The following is a 22,408-nucleotide window of genomic DNA, read 5'->3' as shown; positions in this document are numbered from 1 at the left end:
ATCTTACAATTCCCAGCTCTGCCCATAATTCATCATTGCTAAATCCCTTATTGCCCACGTCCATTCACATCTCAAGGACTGTAGAATTCTAAGCTCCGCACATATTATTTCTCTTTCTGACTCCCAAGGTAACCTAGCACAGTGACAGGTTGAATGCCCCCCTGACTCCCAACAATGGGGTCCAGATTTGAGCCTTTATATTACCACAAGTTGACCATTTGCCCAAATATGTAATTTCTCTTTCACAGAGTCGTCCCCTGCAAACTAAGGGAAATGATACCTCCCTGACACTGTGTGGACTCAACATATATAAAGCATTCATGTAAGTCCCTGGTACCCCTTTAATCTTAATGGAGGTGCTTCTAATATTTTATTACTTCCCCCAAAAGATACCCTTACCTGCCATCTGTTCCATTCTTAACCATAATTTATTTTCTGTAGAGCAGTCATTTATATAAAATCAGTATGTACATACACATATGAACTCTGTGTGTGCGTGTGCGTGTATGTAGTCATAGATGCATAGACAATACATTCAGATTTACTCTAGAAAACTTGACAGAAATTGCTGGGACTTTTTTCTTCCCTTCAATCTACCTCTTCTGACCCCCCCTCTCTGTCTCTGTCTCTCTCTCTCTTCACTCTGCTATTGCAAAAAATCTGACCAGAATTCAAGTAGGAAAAGAGAAAGGATGGAAGCTTTATCTTAGATGATTTCCATAAATGTTTCATGTTGGATGGTAGAAAACAATATTGCAAGATGAATTTCAACATGTCATTCATTTCCTCTCAGCACTTGAAAGGTTCAGATTTCATCAGAAGCCAAGAGGAGGAAAAAAATCAATGATTGAATATTTTTCTCTTTCCAATGAAATCCTTGTGGTTCTTGATCAAATACAATTCAATTATCTTGGAAATAACTAGCTTCTCATTAACTTGTTCAAGAACTTAACCAGTTTGAAAGATAAAGAAACAGAATACTTTATTATAAAACTTATAAAATAATTAAATATTACACATATATTTTGACTTTTCTCTATAATCCATGGTTTTAGTCAACATTTTTCCTCAGAATTAATAGCACTTACTTAGAGAAGCAAGTAAGAACACATAATAGGCTATTAATAAATTAATTTTTCCATAAAATAATAAAATGATAATTATATATAAAGACACAAGTTACTTGTCATTCCAGAGGGCAAAGAGGTGGTGATGTGGGACATTAGATTTTATTTTTCTCATGCTATAATGGCCACAAAAGGCCCAGCCAAGTAGGTTAAGAGAAGTTCTACATCAGCCTCTGGGTTTGAAAAACTCATGATTTCAATAAGTAGAGGAACAAAGGAGTTTGCTAAATTTAACAAGCCACTGTCTAGTTGGTCGTGCTGAGTTGGCTAATCCTTATTTGAATTGAGACTTTTTTTAAAGTAGTGAAATTGAGTTACATTCATCAAAGGAGCTGGGGGGGGGATGGTTCTGGAGTAGCACTATATAAATACACCCTTTATAAACCACTTCTCAAAAAATGACAGGAGGACATAGTCTTGTACATTACTTTGGTTCTGGCAAAATAGTGTGTGGTGAGTTTTTCCAATTGAGAACAATTTTAAGCTTGTTAATGTCTATCAACAGCTGGCTGCGGGTGGTGACCCAAAACACTGGAAAACACTCTTAATTCATTGGAAGGTCTTGGCATATTTTGATTTATTCATATTAATGTTGCACACAGACAGTGGGTTTTTCTCTCGACATTTTTTTCTTTTTTTTCCTTGTTCACTAAATCCTAGAGCAAATTTAAACTTGTCAGCTGGTAAGAAAAAGCCACAAGCAGCCTTTAATTTTCCAAGCACTCTGATAATACCCAGGGACCATTAGAAATGATGGCTTTCCTTTCCTTCAAACACAGCTATTTTGCCATTTAGTACCTCCTAGATTTATTTTTTAACAGAGATGAGCAGCAGGCCAATTCCCAGAGACACCCCCCCACACGTGTTCTTCTCCAGTAGGAGTAAAAGTTTTTGGGGGGGGTTGCTATCATGTGGAGGGCATCCGTGTTTGTCTTGTATGAATATTTGCTTTCCAAGTGTGAATTTCAGCTACACAGAGATCCTAAATGGTTCGTGACGTCCTGTTTCAGACTATTTCCTTGGAACACTTTTCAAGTTGTTAAATTTTAGTCTTGGAGACTTTCTGTAAGCAGATTATACTTTACACAAAATAATAAAACAACACACGCACATACACACATGAGCACGTGTGCAGCACTCACACACACACACACACACACACACACACTAAATAAACAATGTGAAACTTGCCAGTCCAGCAGCAAGCATCATTGTGAGCACCATTTGGCTTCTGATAGAACTCCTGGTTTTGGTGTTCATAGTTTTTGTTGTTGTTTTGGTCAAACTGTGAACTCCAAGTAATGGTTCAACAAGGAATCCCATCCCACTTGTGATGGATCCAAGTCTTAAGTCTTTGCCCTGAAGTCTTACAGGACCTGTGGGTCGTGTCTTTGCCATGAAATCACTTGAAGTTCAAGGGTGGGAGACCTGTCCCTCACTTGGTCAAAATGCAAACTTGACTTCTTAGCTCAGTGCGACTCATCGCTTCTTTCATAGAGCAGTGCAAATCCATCCATTATTTCTTTGATTTCTATTTTATAAAGTCAGATTTGTCATCGCCTCCTACTGTCAAGTGCTTCACAGAGTACCATGTGCTTATTGAGATCAAATAAGGAACCTCTCTCTCTCCCCCCCCCTCCCTTCCTCCCTCTCTCCAACTCTGCAGCATCTGGTTTACAGTGCTTTGCTTCCATTGGGAAGGTGGCTGATCTCCCTGGAGACTGACAGGCAGTAAGTGTCTCTGTTCCTAGGCAGGAGAGGAGGCCGTCAACATCAAGGTCAGCTCTTTCTTGTGCAGGACTTGCAGCACTGTTTACCATAAAACTTGTGGTTGCAGACACCATGCTGAGGAACCAGGTGACACCAGCTGAAGAAATCCACGCAGGATGGATCATCTGAAAAGACAAGACACATTGACCACGTGAGCTCCGATGTTCTCGGGACATTTAAGATGGTGGCCTATAGACCAAACACCGACTTAACCTTATGCCTCTGTGGTGTGTGTGTGTGTGTGTGTGTGTGTGTGTGTGTGTGTGTGTGTGTGTGTGTGTGTGTGTGTGTGTGTGTGTGTGTGTGTGTGTGTGTGTGTGTGTGTGTGTGTGTGTGTGTGTTTGGGGGGGGTTGGTTGTGGGGTTTGAACCCTGGGCTTGTGCACTGTTCCTCAGCTCTTCAGCTCAAGGCTAGCACTCTACCACTTGAACCACAGAGCCACTTCTGATTTTCTGGTGGTTTATTGGAAATACCTGGCCAGGCTGGCTTTGAACCATGATCCTTAGATCTCAGAATCTTGAGTAGCTAGGAATTCAGGCGTGAGCCACTGGTGCTCAGCTCTCTGTGGTGGTTTTTACAGAGTCTGGATGAAGATTGAGGTGGGGACAGGATGAACAGTACAGAAAGGGCATGTGACCGTTCACAAATTTAAATAGCAAGAGAATAAAACAGGTGATAGGAAAGGAATCCCATATAGTAGGAGATCAATGTCTGATCAACCATCCATAACCTGGGAACTGACTTGAGTGCCCAAGAGATTGAAGACGAGACTCTCAGCAGCGCATGAAGAGGCCCCTGTTAAACAAAGGCTTTCGGGTGGCTGGAGGTTGAGTCTGCAGGCCCAGGAGCTCTGGTTCTCTTGGACCTATTGGGAATCTGCACGTCCGGTTTGGAGGCTCAATTTCAACACTGTGTGCATGTTTAAATACACACTGTATTCTGCAGATAGGTGAGTTATCACCTGTCCTTTCTAGTTTTGTTAGCTGCAAGTTAAGATGGTTTAAGTCTTCTTAGAAGACCGTCAGATGATTCTAGAAGTCCCATATATGTGAAAATTGGATGTTTAATGTAAACATAAGTGGATGATTGAAGGAGAGCCTAGTAATTTTGTTGTATTCTTTAGGTAGAACGTGGAGGTGTCAGACGCTGGGAGAACAAGAAACTGAGTTGGCGGTCTTCCTGGGTCTCATGAGCTTCTCAGGTGTCCTCTCACGCCTGTCTAGGAGGCACTTTCAGGACTGGCCCCTCTGCTTGGCCCTTCCTAGTAGTGCCCAGAGGGGCGGGGCTGCAATTTCCTCTTAACCCTAGCCTTTGTGCATGAGGGTTTAGAATTTTTTTTTTGGGGGGTGGTGGTGGTAAATACTGGGTTTTGAACTCAGCCTCAAACTTGCGAGGCAAGTGGGTCACACCTTGAGGATTTCTTGCTCTACCTTAGGGTGACAGCCATGAGTCACTATGTCGAACACAGATAATTTAAGTTTAAAGGGGAAAGGTTTTTAAATGGCAATTTCCCATTTCCAAAGTCAGAATTCCTGGCTTTAAGAGTCATGTTGCCCTTGGACCATGCAAATGAACTGACTTTAACCATGACTATCCCAGAGTTTATACCTTATACAGGTACAGGGAGCATGGATCAGAGAGACTCTAACGCCACGGAGTCCATCTGCATGTGCAATCTCCCCTCACCCTTCCCCCCCACCAAATAACTAAGATGACTGGTGGCAGCTGGGGTTCTCTACCTCTCTTCTCAGGAGCTGGACAGAAGTTTGTGTTACAGGCACGGAGTCCCGGAGGCTTCTGGTGGAGCAGACAACTGGAGGAGGGCCGGCCCTGCAGCACACAGTGGACGGATCGGGTCTGCATTCCACCCCCACAGGTTACCGTGCACTGTGGGAGGAAGACAGCGTCAGAAACACGGCGGGATGGTGTTCTTCCTGAGGCCGGCAGCATCAAATGGAAGGACTGCCCACGTCCCTGACATTCTCAGGAAGCCTGCTGGTTAAATGGATTGTCTGGAGTGGACTGTGGCGCTGAGGGTCTGCCCTGGAGCAGGTGATGAGGAAGTCTATGGGGAAATGTGTCTCCCAGTTAGGTGACTCAAAAAGAAGAAAGATTCAAGCCGGATACTCGTGGCTCAGGCTACCAGTATGTAATCCGAGCTACTCAGGAGGCTGAGATCTGAGGATCATGATTCAAAGGCAGCCTGGGCAGGAAAGTCCATGAGACTCTCATCACCACTAAATTACCAAAAAATAAAAAATTAAGATAAAAAGCTGGAAGTGGAGCTGTGGCTCTTGGTAAAGCACTAGCCTTGAGCAAAAGAAGCTCAGGGACAGCACCCAGGCCCTAAGTTCAAGCCCCAGGAGCAGAATAAAAAAGAAGGAGGAGGAGGAGGAATGAGGAGAAGGAGAAGGGAAAAAGGAGGAGAAAGAGGAGAAAGGAGGAAGAAGAGAAAAGAGAAGGAGGAGGAGGAGAATAAACACTAGGGAATAAGGCTATCTCTGCTGTTTTGGAATTATTTAAACAACCAAATTGGTCAGATTGACAATTTTATGTCATGATATATCAAGGTAAAGGACAGCCTATAAATGGATAGTTGTTTTGCTTTTGAAATCCAGTCAATCAATTATTGGTTACATTAGTTACAATAGTTTATTCCGGACAGATGAAGTCTTCATTTTGTTGAACAAACACCACAGAGAACAGAGAAGCCCTCAGAGGACAGAGGGCCTAGAAATGTTCTACAGACGTAAGCATGCCCATCAATCAGCAGCCTTTCTGAATTGGTGACTTTTTGAGCAGAACGTGCTTGCTACGAGATGCTTGCTTTATACAGTACCTCTTTTACCCCCCCCCCCCAAAAAAAGAATTATTCACATGAAAAGCAAAAACAAAAATAGTCATCCACCAGGGGTTATTATCTCAATGCTGTAGACGTGAAAACTTAAGGCTAACAGATCCCACAGCCTGCCTACAGTCACACGGGCAGTACGACTGGCTGAAGAAGTTATTCCTGTTCCTTACGTTTGGAGAATCACCGAGGAGCCAAGAGCAAGGTCTGGCAGACTGCCTCCATCTTTTCCCCCACCTCTCCTCAACGTTAACCTCAATCTGCAGGTGCCTACTTGTTGCCATGGTGATGAATACCAGGCCGCGGCCACGCTGTACACTGGGCAGGCCCGTCGGTTGCAGGCTTCTTCCATGTCCAGGTTTGGTTTCTTCATATGCCGGCATCTCCTCTCTGGGAACACGACCAGTTTCCCCTGCAAGGTCTTCTCGCTGCATTTCAGATCTCTCTTCCTCACACCCAAACCACAGGTGGTGGAACACTGGGAGCGGAGAAAACAGGTGTCAGGAGCACACGGCTCCACGGTACATCTGCCAAACAGGTGTGCTTCAAGATGTCAACCACACACACAGATGACCATTGGCCGCTCCCTTGTAAAGATGGGAGCCAGGCTCCCCTAAAGTCAATACCTACAGCAAATACAGATTTCAAACACAGTAAGTCTGCCTAGGTAGTCCGTTGCCTTTTAAAGAAAATGAATGAGAGAGAGACATGGCCAGGTGCCAACCACCCCCTGGCCCTGTGTGTCTCATTGAGGGCCATGATGGAATAGATCTGTGCTGGCCAGAGAGAAGTTCCTCCTCCTTTGTCCCTCACCTGTTCCCCTATTGTTTCTTGGTAAATTTTTTTTTTCTCAGCATCTCAGTTCCTCAATTGCAGAGACCTGGCTGGTCACTGTGTACACCTGGCCGTCGTGAATTCCAGCCAGCCGTGGATGTGAAGGCCTCTTCCCTCTCTCCTAGCCTCCTGGACACCGGAAGCTACACAGATACCGCTTTAAGAACTCAAAGGGCTTCTCCGCACTCCTGAAACACTCCCGTCTGCATTCCTGCACCACGCACCTTAGGACCTGCCCTGGCCTGCGTCATCCAGTTCCCTGGCTCTTAAAGTGAAAGACTGGCCGGCCCGGCCAGTGCTACTTCTCATTGACAGTGTGCATGCTTCCTCAGTGCTGCCAGAACCCTTTTCTAGCCCCCTCTCCTAATAGCTTGTGATGTAACTCGAGGGTCACGTCCCAGTTTTCTCAGAGCACACAGCCCTGTGCCAGGACCACCTTCTCCCAGCCCCGCTGTGTGTGAGGCTGCTGCAGCTCAAGGCTCAGGCTTGCTGGAGAACCCCTCCTGCCCATGATTCTCCCTGTAATCTGTTTCTGGCCAGCCAGGAACTCTCTTATAAGAGAGTTCTCATCACTCTGCGTGTCTCGTTTGGGGAGGGAAGGAAGCGCAGTGGGTAGGGCCTCGTGTGTGCAGAAGAACGGAGCCCCGTGAGTCTGAAGGGAGACGGGTTAAGCAAAGCCCAGCAGTGTCCCCACAGCGTGTACCTCGCTCCACGAAGAGGCCACCCACTGGAGCCGGTTGTTTTTGGGGCACCGTCCCAGCACGCAGCCCTCCTGCGCCTCGGGCCTGGGGCTGCCGGAGCACAGGCCCTCAGGGAGTGACTCCGCAGAAGAGCCTTTGCACAAGAGCTCACGCCTCCTCACGCCTCGCCCGCAGGTCTTGGAACACTTGAGAAGAGGGAGAGGAAAGGAAAGACAAAGCAAAACATGCAAATTCAGATGAATAGCATCTGGGCCAATGCTGGAGGCCATTATTAAGGAATTGTTTGCAGAATTATTGTTCATCACTTGAGCAAAATTGCCAATAATTGCACCAGGAGACCCGCCTAGAGGACCGGATCCACGGTCAGCCCTCACGGCAGCCTTCTGATGGTTGTAACAAGCTGTGTCACCCTAAGGCTGGTGCACCCTAACTCTCCAGCTGTGCTCATGGGGGCGGGGCAGAGGATTTCTCAGCATAGCATCCATCATAAAGACTGGGAGGCTGAGTGCTGAGTGGCAGGTGGTTCTATGCCTCTTCTAATTACAGGGCAATACGCCTTACCAGGAACTTGTCAGAGATGCTAATTTGCCATTTGGCTCTCCACTTTGTTTCTTTTTTGACCAGGCCCGGCCACGGAAACAACAGTCAAATATCCCTTTTCTGCTTCATTCTTTGCATTTTTATTTTTATTTTTTGGAGAATTCGGGAGCCAGAGCTATGTACCAGTTCCTTGCCCAGCTATACTTCCCTAGACACGCCCTATTCACGTCTGAACCACCGAGAACGATTCTAAAGGATCCCTAGCCCTTGAGGTGCACAAGAACCACAAGAACTGCGGCCAGGCCAACAACTCATTCTCAGGAAGCTGATGCCAACGCTCTGCACGTTACCTGCGACCAGGGCCCCGGGCTCCATTCTGGAGGGCAGGCGTGGCTATTGCAGACTTGGACCTGCGTGGGTGTGCTCACTGGGCAGAGGGAGTGTAGCACCGCCTCCTCCTCCTCCTGGAAAGGCCGCTTCTGCACACATCGGATCTTCCTGCTCTGCTGGCCCCCCGCACATGACTTGCTGCACACGCTCCATTCTCCTGGCATCCAACTTTCAGGGGAAAACAGCAGGGCTTTTCAAATGAAGGCAAGACTTCCGGGTGGTCACTTCTAAAGCAGTTGCTATGGGACGTGAGCCCTCTGATGGAAACGTTGGGTCTATTTTATAACCAGAGAGGGCCATGTGTGCTCACTGTTGTTCTATAGGCCAATGTGGCCCAGATACATGGAAGTGTAGTTCACCACAGTGCAGTTCTAGGACGAACAAACACGTTCCTGCCTCCTCTGGGGGGAGGAGACTCATTTCATTCAGCCAAATGTACTGAGAACCTCACTGTGGGACCAGCATGTCCCTGCACCCCAGGGTTAGAATAATGAATGGGGCCACGTTCTTTCCCCAGACTTGCCAACCAAACAGTGGAGAGTTGGATGCATGGACTATGAAAGACAGTGTTTTTTGACCAGTGCTGCAACTGGGATGAACACATAGTAAACAGGACAATCATGAGGTGAATGGAAGAGGCTGGGTGTGGAGAAGGGGTGGGTGGTTATAGGAGAGTGGAGTCCGTCTGCAGAAAGTCTCACAGACAGCATTTCTAGAAGTAGTTGGGCAGTTCTCAACTGGTTTTCTGGAGAGTCTGACAATTTGCTGATGGAATTAGAGATCTAATCCCAGGTTATTTATTTAAAGATTGCCCTACCAATTTTTTTTCATTACCATCTGAGTCATGGAAGATACTTGAATGCTCATCAATGGAAACCATTAAAGTTATTCAACTACTTTTTTTTCTCTCTGGGTCCTGGGGCTTGAATTCTGGGCCTGGGCGCTGTCCCTGAGCCTCTTTGTGCTCAAGCCTAGTGCTCTACCACTTGAGTCACAGCACCAGTTCTGGCTTTTTCTGGGTGTTTTCTGTGAGATAAAGAGTCTCATGGACTTTTTTGTCCTGGTTGTCCTTGAACTATGATCCTCAGATCTCAGCCACCTGAGTAGCTAGGATCTTAGATGTCAGCCACAGCTTCAGTAACCACTTTTGATTAACTGAAGTTGTATAGTAGGTAAAACACAGCATAAAGAGATACATTAGAAGAGACACGTATGAATCCTAGTAACAATGTCTAAGAATGATTTTTGATTATTTTCTTCTGGTACTGGGGCTTGAACTCTGGGATGTCCCTTAGTTTTTCTACTCAAGCTGATACTCTACCACTTGATAGCTCTACTTCCAGGGTGTGTGTGTGTGTGTGTGTGTGTGTGTGTGTGTGTGTGTGTGTGTGTGTGTGTGTGTGTGTGTGTGTGTGTGTGTGTGTGTGTGTGTGTGTGTGTGTGTGTGTGTGTGTTAATTAGAGATAATATTATCATTTGGGAAAATAAAGCCAAATCAGTAAATGTGTTTAGTCACACCGTTTTAAGTCTGTCACCTCCCTAGTCTTATACTTTTTTTCTTCTATTTCCCCCACATGCCTGATATGTAAAAGTTAAAAACCTTTAATGTAGAGAATTGAGCACATGAGTTCTAGAATTATGTGTGTTCTCTTAAAAAATACATGATCCATACTATTGAACAAAACCCTCAATATCACAGACTAATTCCTTATGGTTTTATAATTATTTTTATCTCATAACAAGATGTAAAGAAGATATACTACAAAATTACTAGCATCAATACTTTTCTATAAAAATGGTACCTTTTGCTGGGTACCAGTGGCTCACACCTGTAATCCTAGCTACTCAGGAGGCTTTGATCTGAGGACTGCAGTTCAAAGCCAGCCCCAGAAGGAAAGTCCATGAGTCTTACTCCAATTAACTACTAAAAAGCCAGAAGTGGAGTTGGGGCTCAAGTGATAGAAATGCCAGCCTTGAGCAAAAAAGCTCAGGGACAGCATCCAGGCCCTGAATTCCATCACCAGGACCAGCACACACACACAAAGAGACAGGGAGTTTTTGACTTTTGTAGGATCATCTCATCTCTTCTTTAAATGAAGACTGTGTAATAAGATCACATTGTCATAAACAAAATACTACTTATTAAGATGATCTGAAACACTCATGGATGCATGGATGTCTAGTTATAGAAATATATTTGGCAGAAGATAAATCACTCAAGTGAATCAAGTTGGCTGGGAAGATACTTCAAGTTAGTATTCAAACAATGGAGTGGCTAAAATCGATCCAAGAACAAACCCACTGAGCTCCCCACAGGGACCATCAGCAGTGGGGCGTCTCCACTCAGCTTTCACCTCTTTTTATTTTGTGTCTTGCTACTGTGTAATTTGCATTTGGGGTTTCATGGTCTGCACAGTATTATGATTTTTAAATTCTTGGACAACTGACATGAAAGTTAAGCATATAACCACATGCAAATTAAACTAATATGAGATTGTGTTATTTCAATAGCTCTTTGGTTCAATTCCAGGAAGAGGAGTCTCTGTTGAGAGTTGGATAAAAGAAGTCTTGACAGTGACTGCACATTACTCTCCACCACCATTACCAGGACATTTGGGTAAAAACACAAAAAGAAAGACATTTCCAGATGACTTACTAGGCCGGGCAGGAGAAAGCATTACATATTTTGGGCTCAGTTGCTGGTTTGGTTCTTCCATTGCAGAATGAGGAATTGACGTGAGTACTTTGATCACGTAGGCAAATGGCCTTCACACTTACGTAACCTAGAAAGATGGCAGGAGTGACAAAGTGAACATTATTAGGTAATTCAATCTTCTTTTCAATTTTTGCTTTGGATTTACCAGTGTTCTGATACTCCACTTGACAGATGGAATCTATATATTTTGTAAAGATACTTCCTTCTGATCCAGCTGCAACTAATTTGAGTACTAGTTATCCCTGAGATAATAGAGTTTATATTTTAATAATACTAATGTATAGATTCTTAGAGTTCAAGTGGATTCTAACAACATAGGGATAACTATAACTTTCTTAAAGAAAACCAAGGCAACCATAGTTTTGTCCATTAGTTTGGGCACCTATAGATGGACCTTAGAGACATAAGAATTTCTTCATCGTCTTTGATTTGTTTCTGATCCTGATTCTCTTAGAATCTTAGATCTCATTTTGCTTTGTGGGATAGGCTAAGTAGGAAGACCCACTACCAATAGGTGGTCTAAGTAACAGGAAACAAAGGGCCAGTCTCCAGTCTATCCATTCATCCATGCATGCATCCACCCATCCATCCACCTATCCACCCACCCATCCATTCACCTATCCATCTGTTGATCCATCCATCTACCTACCCATCCATCTACTCACTCATCCACCCATCCATGTATCCACCCATTCATCCACATATCCATCCACTCACCCACCCATCCATTCATCCACCCACCCACTCATATATCAATCCATCCATTCATCCAGTCTATGTATATGAGCTCGGTATAGAGACATAAAAAGAGAATAAACTCACAGAACTTATATTGTCATAAATAAATGTATTTTATATTGCTTCCCTAAGTTCCAGGTGTGAACCTTGGAGCCTTGGTTGTGGTTGACTTGATCCTTTTAGGATCCCTTTCTTTCTACATAGGAAAATTCTCAAGTAGTATAATATTTGCTTTTTATGGAAATAGGTCTTATGAAGGGCCATCCTTACGTGGCTTTTTAACCTTGTTTTGCTTTGTTTAACCTACAGTATTAAAGAGACCTGGGGTAGAAGAAGAGATAGCCTCCGAAGAGGAACCCGGGCATCACCCACCTCCACCGCAGGAGACAGAGCACTCAGAGAGCACAGTGCTCCAGGCATGATGGGGTTTCTTTGTCGCTGGCGGAGTTCCATTCAGGGCCTTGGGAAGGGCATACTTCCAGGCTATCCCTGGATTTTTGCCTTGCATCAGTATCTGGAAAGTGAGAGATAACCATGAGAGATCATCCCTCAGGTCAGACAGACCCTGGAATCACAGAAATCTCGCTAAACATTTTGAAGATATTTGCATGTCATTTTGACCTTCAAGTCAGTTCACTTATTGCTCCCAAGTTTGTTTTATGGTGACTTAAAGTGTTGCCACATCTTTTAAATCATGTCAAGAAACGTACTCATTGCCTTACTCATGTAACTGTAATCCATCTGTACAGCATCTTTACAATAAAATAAAATTAAAAAAATAATCATCAGAAATAAATCAAAAAAGTGTACCTCCATAGCGTAAAAATTGTGATGTAGAAAAATGCTAAAAACCAAAATCCAATTTGATATTTGCATAGGATCTCAATGCTGGGTATTAATAAAGAAAATGTTTAAATTAACATGGAGGAAATTATTATTTTCAGTTCTCAACTTAGATTTGAGAGCCTTGCATCACACACACACACACACACACACACACACACGTGCGCGCGTGCACAAACCCACACGCATACTCCCGAGCGTGCATACACACACATACAGGCACTGCAACTGGTGAATCCACATGGATCTATTTCGTGGTGTGTACTGAACCACAACTTTTTAAATGTAGCACACAGGTAGCACTCATTACCACTACTGCCCCCTCCAAAAAACAAAACAAAACAAAACCACGGGACACTTATTGAGAGTTACCTCGCATCAACTCCAGAATCAAAATGGGTTTCCAATAGAATTTCCAGAGAAAATTAGTCTAAAAGGAATGCGTGCATTATCAATGGCCTTATCTGATCGCATAAGAAAAAAACATGTAGCTGATTCTTCAAAATACAAGGGTTCTAGAAAACTCCAATATCAAAAGGTCTAATGATTGAGGTAAGATAATCATTTTATTGGACACTTTCCAGTGTCATACACTCTGCTGGCTTTTTCTGTCCTTTTCTCAAAATATTCCTCCAACAACTTTTGAAGCAGCTGACTACTCATTGAAATAAAATGAGAGAGAAGATCATACAAAGAAGGTCATGCCTGTAATCCTAGCTATTCATGAGGCTGAGATCTGAAGATCGTGGTTGGAAGCTAATCTGGGCAGGAAAGTTCTTGAGGCTAAAGTAGAACTGTGGCTTAAGTCACAGAGCATCAGCCTTGAGCAAAAAAGCTAAAAGTGAGATATTGAAACCCATAGTTCAAGCCCCAGCATACACACACACACACACACACACACACACACACAATCATGCTTACATGAAACTTCTAACACCTCTACACTTCTGTTACCTTTTTTTATATGTGTGCAGACATTCTCTTCTAAATTTCCTCTTTTCTTAATTCCTCATTTTATGTACTTTTAAGCTCAATATAAATAACATGAATATAAATAACTTGTCTTCTCCTACCCCATGATTCCTGTGGAAACTCTTTACCACCAGAACTTGGCATCTGTGCTCCAATGAAAGGCTACTGCTGGTTAAAAATAGAGAAGGCCTGGCCATATCTCTGTCTGGGAGATCCCACCTCAATTAGTGTTGGAGAGTGGCAGCTGTCCACAGACCTTCTCCAGGTCAGACTGCGCTTTAGGGTGTCACCAAATGGTTTCCACTTTGCTATTAGTTTAAACATATCCAGAAATATTCTAAGTCTTTAAAACAATTTTTGGTAGGTCTGGGGTCTGCACTCATGGCTCATCCTAGACAGGCAGTCTACCACTAAGACACAACCCAGGCTCACTTTTAAAAATCTTGTAAAATCTATCTTAAAGGATGCTGGTGACTCATGCCTAAAATCCTAGCTACTTAGGAGGCTAGGATCTGAGGATTGTGGTTCAAAGCCAGCCTGGACAGGAAAGTCTGTGAGGGTCTCATGCCCATTAACCACCAAAAAAAGAAAAAAAGCCAGAAGTAGAGCTGTGGATTGAATGGTAGAGAATTAGCCTTGAGTATAAAAGCCCAGGGACAGTGCCCAGGCCCTGAGTACTAGCCCCAGTACTGCCACAAAAATATTTATTTATTTATTTTGTCAATCATGGGGCTTGAACTCAGGACCCAGGCACTGTCCCTGAGCCCTTTGGCTCCAGGCTAGTGCTCTACCACTTTGAGCTACAGTGCCACTTCCAGTTTCCTGGCAGTTAGATGGAGATAAGAGTCTCACAGACTTTCCTTCCCAGGCTGGCTTCTAACCCGATCCTCAGATCTCGGCCTCCTGAGTACCTAGAATTACAGTCATGAGCCACTGGTGCTTCGCTTAAAAATGTTTGTTTGTTTTTGGTATACTTAGGCTGGGTCTGAGCCACATCCACCCTCCTGCCCAGGCTTCTTGTCTGGGATTAGAGGAACCAGACACTGCACGCAGCTTGACTGAGGTGGAGTCAAGCCTCAGCCTGTGATCCTCCTCATTCACTGCCTCCTAAGTAGCTGGGATTATAGGCATGAGCCATCACACCAAGCTTCATCTACCTCTTAACATTCCATGGTACAGACGTCACTTTGCAACAATACATACTTTGCTAACTCCCTGAACAAAAATGTGGATAGGTAGACCTCTATTCTCCCCATATCCTTTACAGCAATCCAAATCCAATCTTACAGGAAAAAAACCATTACAAATGAATAAATGTCATGTTCTCATCAGTTGCCAAAGGTAAACCTTTCCTAAAACTGAAGTCCCAGGTGTCTTTGAAGTCTGAGGGTCTCTCTAGTCTTTGTTTCTCCTACTTCTGTGGCTAAGCCATACAGCCATTCTGGGAATCCTGTAACAAAGCTTGCATGGGTTTTTTAAAAGAAGTTTTATGCTTTCCTCATTTGGCATTGCTGAAGCCTTTCTTTTAATGTCTTCACACGGTCTGAAATAAATACAGATACTTTAGAGTTGCATCCACAATCCAAACAGAATGGTGAGGGCAGTTTTGCACAGAAGAGAGGGGACTCTGACTCGATTTCTCCTGCACTCCGAGCAGCATCTGCAATGCAGTACTTTGGGTTGCTGTCTTCTCAGTTGAATAGAAATGCAGACGGCTTCCAGGGGAAGTAATCAAGCAGGGTACAACGCTGATGTGGGAGAAATGGACTAGAGATGGAGTGAGTGGCGGCAACAGCCCTGGAGGGGACATGAGGCTATGCTGTCAGGACCCGCATCCCACATCTGCCAGATTTAGACAGAGACGATCAAAGGAGACACTTCCTCGTGTCTCTCTGCTTCCCAGCACCATTCCATTCTCACCATGCAAACCCCAGCCTGACTTCCTCTGCCACAGAAGAATAGACTTTTAAGGCAAATGTAGAGGAAATACCAAAGGATGTTAGTTGTTGGCCTTCGAGCTCCACAGGCTCATGTTCTGGTGGCTTCAGGCTGGTGTAGCAGACCTTTGGGTGGGCGCTCACTATATTCTGCTTTCATTTCTCACATCTATTTCAGACCTGACAGTGCACATGGCTGGTGTTTAACTGCACAGCATGGAAAAATATTACTATGAAGACCAAGATGGGTTTAAGAGAAATGTCCATTACTACTAATTAAAAAGAATCAAGATGTCATTCTCCCCAGTCTTCTATTCAAACCAACCATTAGAAAAATGATTGATGCTATCAACAAGAAGAGTCTTAAATAATATTCCAGGGCCAAACCTACCTGTGAGCCTATATCCATAGATTCCTTTTTGCCCCATTCCTCTTCTGTCCCTTCCTATCCCCTCCCTTCCTTTCCTGGATATCCTGACCTGGCCTCTAAGACCACCTCCCTCATCCTGTGCCAAATTCCACCTTCCCTCAGATGCTTGACTACATCACTGCTCTAGTTGTCTCCTCTCTCCTGACCTGACTGAGATTTCTCTATGTAGGGGATCAGATGGTATTAGATCTCTCAAGATTTATCTCAGTTCCACACGGCCCTCCAACTCATGTGCCATTTCTCCATTGCCCTTCACAGCAACCACCGCAGCAGCAACAAATCCGTGGAAAGTTTCTCTGTTCCCCTTTCTCCTCACTCACTTGTGGTCCTCTGCCAGTCAGATGTCCTCCCTGGGAACACCTTCCCCATCACCGAAACAAAAGTGAAACATCCTCAGAAACGCAAAGATCTGACCAGCATGGCATGGAATCTGTACAAGCAATGAGGGGGTTGACTGGTGGTGGTGCCTCACACCTATAACCCCAGCAACTTGGAAGGCAGAGATTGGGAGGATTAATGTTTGAGGTCAGCCCAGGCACACATATCACCACCCCTGAAGATGGGGGAAAAAGTCCTAAGACCCCATCCAATGAACAAACAAACAAAAAGCGAGGTATGGGGGTTCATGCAATCATCTCTTATTACACAGGGGGATCACAGTCCAAGCCAACCTGAGGAATAATCCTGAGACCCTATCTGAAAAAATGACAGGAGCAAAAATGACTAAGGGTATGACACAGAGGTAGACTACCTGCCCATCAAGTGCAAGGTCCTGAATTCATACCCTCATGACCACACACACAAAAAAGCAAAAGTGAAACCAATCTCTTCCCTATTTGTAAGGCAATTAGTAATTTATGTATCCAGCAAGAAGCAAAATGACACTCTTTACTGTAAGTGTTCGCAGAAATATAAAATCTTACATTAGTAAGTCATAAAACCCAGAGCAACTGCACGTGTGTGTTCTATTATGGTTTTATAAGCCAGGGATCTAGAGAGCCTAGTGTTATTTATGTCTTGAACATGCCAGTAGTTCCAGGCAAGGCACAAGTGAATAAAGGCACCCCGACTTTACAAAACCAAATGACTCAAGGCTTGACTCGAATGTCTGCACAGCTATAAATCCACGTGCAACATTGTAAGTAGAATCCTGGAGGCTGAGAGTTCTTGTCCGTATCACACAGCAGTAGGCTGACAAGAAAATTATGGGCTAAAAAGATGAAAGGTGAGTGTATGCTCATTCTAATTACTATAGGTTATAATACCTGTTTTCTACTTCTCCAAAACAAATGAGTGCTCTCTCTGCCCTTGCTTTTACTCTGCATTGAGGAAGATGATAAAGGAGCATAGAACACTAACTAGCATTACCTTGTTTTTTGCTATAGTGTGCTTAACAAACAGTCATTCTTAATAGTGGATAGTGGATGCAGCAAAGGAAATCACTATGGCTCTCTCTTGTTTTGAAGGGGGAAAAAAAAGAAAGAAAAGAGAAAACAAGGAAGACTGAATTCTGGCAAGGAAATCAATTTCTATCTCCAGGAAATGGCCACATGATTTGTGGTCCCCATACAAAATGAAAACTCAAGGTTACTTGTTTAAAGGGGGAAAAATTATTAAGAATTTAGCACAGCACTGAAACAAACATCGACTCTTCTGAGCCCAGGGTCCACGTGAACTCTGGAGGTCCCACGGTCCTGAAACCAGATCTGCCCAAACCACCACCTAGGATTTTCCCACTTAGGTCAGTTTGAAGACCCAACTTGAACATTGTCCAAGTCTAAATGACACTTTGGTGTAACAGAGACTTTGCCCTGTCCTTCGATATGGGTGGAAATGATCACTCCCAATTTGACAGGCTCATGTATATCCAAATAGAAGAAGGAAGATATGGCCATCACCATCCTCTTCCTTGCAGACAACACCTGGGCCTTGGAGAGATGTACAAACAACCACATAGCTAAGACTTCTTTCAACAAAGGAGAATATATCTCGGACAATCCATAATTTCAAAACAATAATACCTATCATTGGCATCTATTTGTGAGTATGAGTGTGAGAGTGTGTGTGTGTGTGTGTGTGTGTGTGTGTATGTGTGCGTGTCAGTACTGGGCTTAAACTTGGGACTTGGGCATGGGACATTAGCTTTTTCTCTCAAGGCTAGTGGTCTACCACTTGCACCCCAGTTCCATTTCCAACTTCTGTCTGGTTAGCTGGAGAGAAGAGTCTCACCAACTTTTCTGCCTGGGCTCGCTTCAAACTGAGATCCTCAAATCTCAGCCTCCTGAGTAGCTAGGATTATAGGCATGAGCCATCCAGCGCCCAACATCACATCCACCTTGAAGCCTTTTCAGTGACCTTGTCAAGAGCCCTCTGTTGCTTTTCTCAGCCCTGGTGGGGAACACTAACACCCCCACATGCCCAGTCATGGCGGGCCACACCTTGATGCCACTTCTGAGCCACCCCATGCAGCCCACTAGGCTGTGGAACCAAGCTGCTCAACGCACAAAGTTGGAAAGCTCGCCAGTGTTTCTGTCTACTTAACTGGATTGAGTCCAGGGAGCTTTCCAGCCAACTGGCACCAGGTCTTTCCTTTACAGCTGGCAAGCAAAGCCCTAAAGTACTTCCAGACCCTCAGAACTCCTTCATGTCCACCTTTAACACACGAGCCACCTGAGTGCAGACACCACACTCGGAAGCCCAGAGCGTTGGGTGGGGGGAGGGCTCACAGAATAAAATTTACAGCTTCTTAAATGGGGAAGCCACAGTGGGAATCTACCACGTGCACTCTGAAGCAGGGGAGAGGCTGTTTCTGCCCGGGGACTCCAAAGTAAAAGCAAAGAACACGTGGAGTGACTGAGGGAAAATCTTTTTTTTTCTTTTACTTCTACTTTTGTTATGGTCAACCTTTTAAATGCTTCCCACTGGCTTTGGTTTATTATTAGTACTGTTGCTGTCATTGTTATTATTGGTTATTTTTTAAAATACATTTTTTATTGTGAAAATAGCATACAGAGGGGTTACAATCACAGGAGCATGGTAATGAGTACATTTCTTATCAAGCACTGTTGCCTCTTCCTTTGTTTTTCCCCTCCCCTCCCTTCCCTCCCATTTCCACAACTACAATCCCTCCTCTCCGCCTCGCCTAAATTGTAGTTTGTTTTTCGACATAGCATCTTGTACATTTCATTGTTGCAATGGGTCAACCTGTATCCCTATTTTATTGGTTATTATTGAAGGTCCTTTTTGACAAACAAAAATTAAAGAAGTTGTCCTCATTTTCTCATGGAAATCTGCTATAGTTTCAAAAGACTGGCTTTCTATTTACTGAACTTGGTTCTTATCTATAATGTATTTGCTTGCTTAAAAAAAGAAGAGCATTCTGGGCCAGGCACAGAGGCCCATATCCTAGTTACTTGGGAGGCAGAGATTGGGGGATTATAGTTAGAGGCCAGCCTCGACATAAAAGTATCCCAGACTCCCTCCTACAGGTGGGAGGCACAATAGCATTATGCTTGCTATCCTGGGTTATGGGGGAGCACAAAGGGGTGGGGGTTGGGCACTGGGGTGGTGGTGATGTCACTGCGTTTAAATGCATGATCGCATTTAAAATTGGTAGTAACATTATGCGAAGGTGCTACTAATATTCAAAAATGCAGAAGAGTCACCCAGTACCCAGGTGACACGGATGGTGAGAGGTGAACTCAGCTCTGTGATATTGACTGACTGTAAATCTGAACACTATGTCTCTCAGTTCACAGTCTCGAATGCTCTAAAATGAGGTCTAGGATTACGATCTAACATGTGAAAAAAACAGGGCAGAAGAGATAGCTCAGCAGTAGAGAACCTGCTTATTAGCAAGTACAAGACCCTGAGTTCAAATCCCAGACTACCAAAGAGGAAAAACAACAGTATTAACTGCTGAAAATATTCTACACTGGGATCAGCAGCACATTCAAATATTTATTTTGTGACATGGGGTCGGAACTGAGAACTCTCCTGTCTTGACCTTATGGGCTAATATCTAACTTAAGCCTCTATGATTCTTAAATCATGTTGGTCCATTTTCCTATACATATTCCTAATGCTTTCTTTCCTTGCTCTTTGAGCAACAGGGATGCAATAGCCTTCTTTGGTGGATCCCTGCTTGCTGAATCTCCAATGGCAACACACGTGCCGTAAGCTTCAGAGGAGCAGGGCCTTGGCAGTTTCCTGGGGCAGTTTCCTCTCCCTTCTCCTTTGCTTCCAAGCTTGATGAACAGTGCTAGCTCCCCTCATGGCTGACGTGAGTGCAAGAGTCCGATGTGCAAGTGATGCTCACAAGGAGATGATGCTCACAAGGAGACAATGCTCACATGGAGACAATGCTTACAAGGAGACGATGATCACATGGAGACAATGCTCACAAGGAGACGATGATCACAAGGAAACAATGCTCACATGGAGACAAATCTCACAAGGAGACGATGCTCACAAGGAGACGATGATCACAAGGAAATGATGATCACAAGGAGACGATGATCACATGGAGACGATGATCACATGGAGACGATGCTCACATGGAGATGATGCTCACATGGAGACGATGCTCACATGGAGAAAATGCTCACATGGAGACAATGCTCACAAGGAGACAATGCTCACAAGGAGACAATGCTCACAAGGAGACGATGCTCACATGGAGATGATGCTCACAAGGAGACAATGCTCACATGGAGACGATGCTCACATGGAGATGATGCTCACAAGGAGACAATGCTCACATGGAGACAATGCTCACATGGAGATGATGCTCACATGGAGACAAATCTCACAAGGAGATGATGATCACAAGGAGACAATGCTCACAAGGAGACGATGATCACAAGGAGGCAATGCTCACAAGGAGACGATGCTCACAAGGAGACAATGCTCACATGGAGACAAATCTCACAAGGAGATGATGATCACAAGGAGACAATGATCACAAGGAGACGATGCTCACATGGAGACGATGCTCACATGGAGACAATGCTCACAAGGAGACAATGCTCACAAGGAGACGATGCTCACAAGGAGACGATGATCACAAGGAGACAATGCTCACAAGGAGACAATGCTCACAAGGAGACAATGCTCACATGAAGACAATGCTTACATGGAGACAATGATCACAAGGAGATGATGCTCACAAGGAGACCAGGAGAGGCAAAAGTTCAAAGGCAAGCTTCCAAGGTGTGGGCTGAGGCACCGAATCTCCCCCGTGGCACTCACTCAACTCCTCTACATTCTTCCGAGTTGAGGGGAAGAGAAATAAATAGTGCTCCCCAAAGCGATCCCAGAAGTATTTGCTCTGAATTCACCAGAGGCCTCTGCTTCAAACAGCACATGGTGACTTCCAGAAAAATGATGTGCCATTGGGCAAAGTGCCGGGGAACCAGCCTCTTCAGGCTGAGTTTGAGGTCATCTGTTCCAAATTAATTCTCCACCTCTTCCTGGCCTTTTGTATTTCATGTCTTTGCTTAGTCCCCTCCCCGACACTCCGATTTTATCTCGAGGAATATCTTCTCCCATTCCAGACCTGTTACCCAGGGGAGGACTCTGCCGGCGGGGCCCAGGGAAGCAGCTGAGCGGGAGGTAATTAATAGTCGCTCATGTCACTCACTCGCTGTCATCTCATTGATCACCATGCCTGGTCCACCTGGCCTGTCCCCCCCACCAACCCCATCATCTCCTCTTGCCAAAAGAGTGCAGGAAGTTGTTTATTATAGTAATTTTCTTTAGATGTCTTTTCCTGTCTTGGAACTAGCCTGGGGTTAATCTATTTCTCACTTACTGTCATGACTAAAGCAACAGTGAGTTTCCAACCGCAAGATTAGCCTACGTGTGCTGTGCCTGAGGGATGGACACTCAAATACCCTCCCTTGCCCCTCAAAGACAAGAAAAAAAACAGAGATACGTATATCCTTAACATAAAAAAGAGTTGTTCATGTGTTTGAAAGACTTTGTTAAGTTAAAAAAAAGCAGTGCTGTAATAATACAGAAGATCATATTTCAATGACAGAAGAGTCGTCTGTGTTATCATGCTCTGTGTATCAGACGGCGCTGAAGTCACCTGGAACTCTCACCACAAATTGCTTTGCTTCTCTTCCAAGTACTACACGGTTTGATAGACTATGACTCACTCTTTGTTGTAGTGTGTGTGTGTGTGTGTGTGTGTGTGTGTGTGTGTATGTGTGACAGAAAGACAGACAAAGAAAACTGAGTACAGAAGAAAGTAAAGGGCTAGGGATGGATGCCAACACTATGCAAGGCCTTGGGTTCAACTGATGGGAGAGAGAGGAGAGGAAAGAAAGAAGGGAAGGAGGGAAGAAAGAGGAAGAACTGAACTAATCACAAAGTAAAGGAATTTGTGTTGTGATGTTTTATTGCCAAGGCTTCCTAAAATTGTATGTGGAATAAGACTTTTCCATGTTGCTTAAACAATGAAGCCAGTGACACCGAATCACCTGTATCCAGAGCTGGAGGTGTAGCCCAAGTAGTAGAGTGCCTACCTAGCCAGTGCAAACCTCAGTCATGAAAA

At 44.4% G+C, this 22,408-nt stretch overlaps 1 protein-coding gene across 1 annotated transcript in view; it reads right to left on the bottom strand.

Moving 5' to 3' along the window:
• Positions 1-1,050: 1,050 nt before the first annotated feature.
• Positions 1,051-22,408, bottom strand: part of LOC138826679 (A disintegrin and metalloproteinase with thrombospondin motifs 18) — a 97,510-nt gene continuing 76,152 nt past the window's right edge. Inside the window, exons 16-22 of the mRNA XM_070021907.1 lie at positions 12,040-12,181; positions 10,870-10,996; positions 8,174-8,381; positions 7,286-7,468; positions 6,023-6,226; positions 4,637-4,784; positions 1,051-3,022 (exon numbers count right to left, since the gene is read on the bottom strand). Coding sequence (XP_069878008.1) covers positions 2,907-3,022; positions 4,637-4,784; positions 6,023-6,226; positions 7,286-7,468; positions 8,174-8,381; positions 10,870-10,996; positions 12,040-12,181 — 1,128 coding nt within the window. The 3' untranslated portion in view covers positions 1,051-2,906. The remainder of the gene's footprint in view (positions 3,023-4,636; positions 4,785-6,022; positions 6,227-7,285; positions 7,469-8,173; positions 8,382-10,869; positions 10,997-12,039; positions 12,182-22,408) is intronic.

The sequence above is a fragment of the Dipodomys merriami genome, unplaced genomic scaffold, assembly GCF_024711535.1.
Source record: "Dipodomys merriami isolate MVZ:Mamm:240054 unplaced genomic scaffold, mDipMer1.0.p SCAF_148, whole genome shotgun sequence".
NCBI classification, from domain to species: domain Eukaryota; kingdom Metazoa; phylum Chordata; class Mammalia; order Rodentia; family Heteromyidae; genus Dipodomys; species Dipodomys merriami.
Note: the sequence above shows the minus strand (reverse complement) of the source record. Positions and strands in the feature narration are given on the sequence as shown.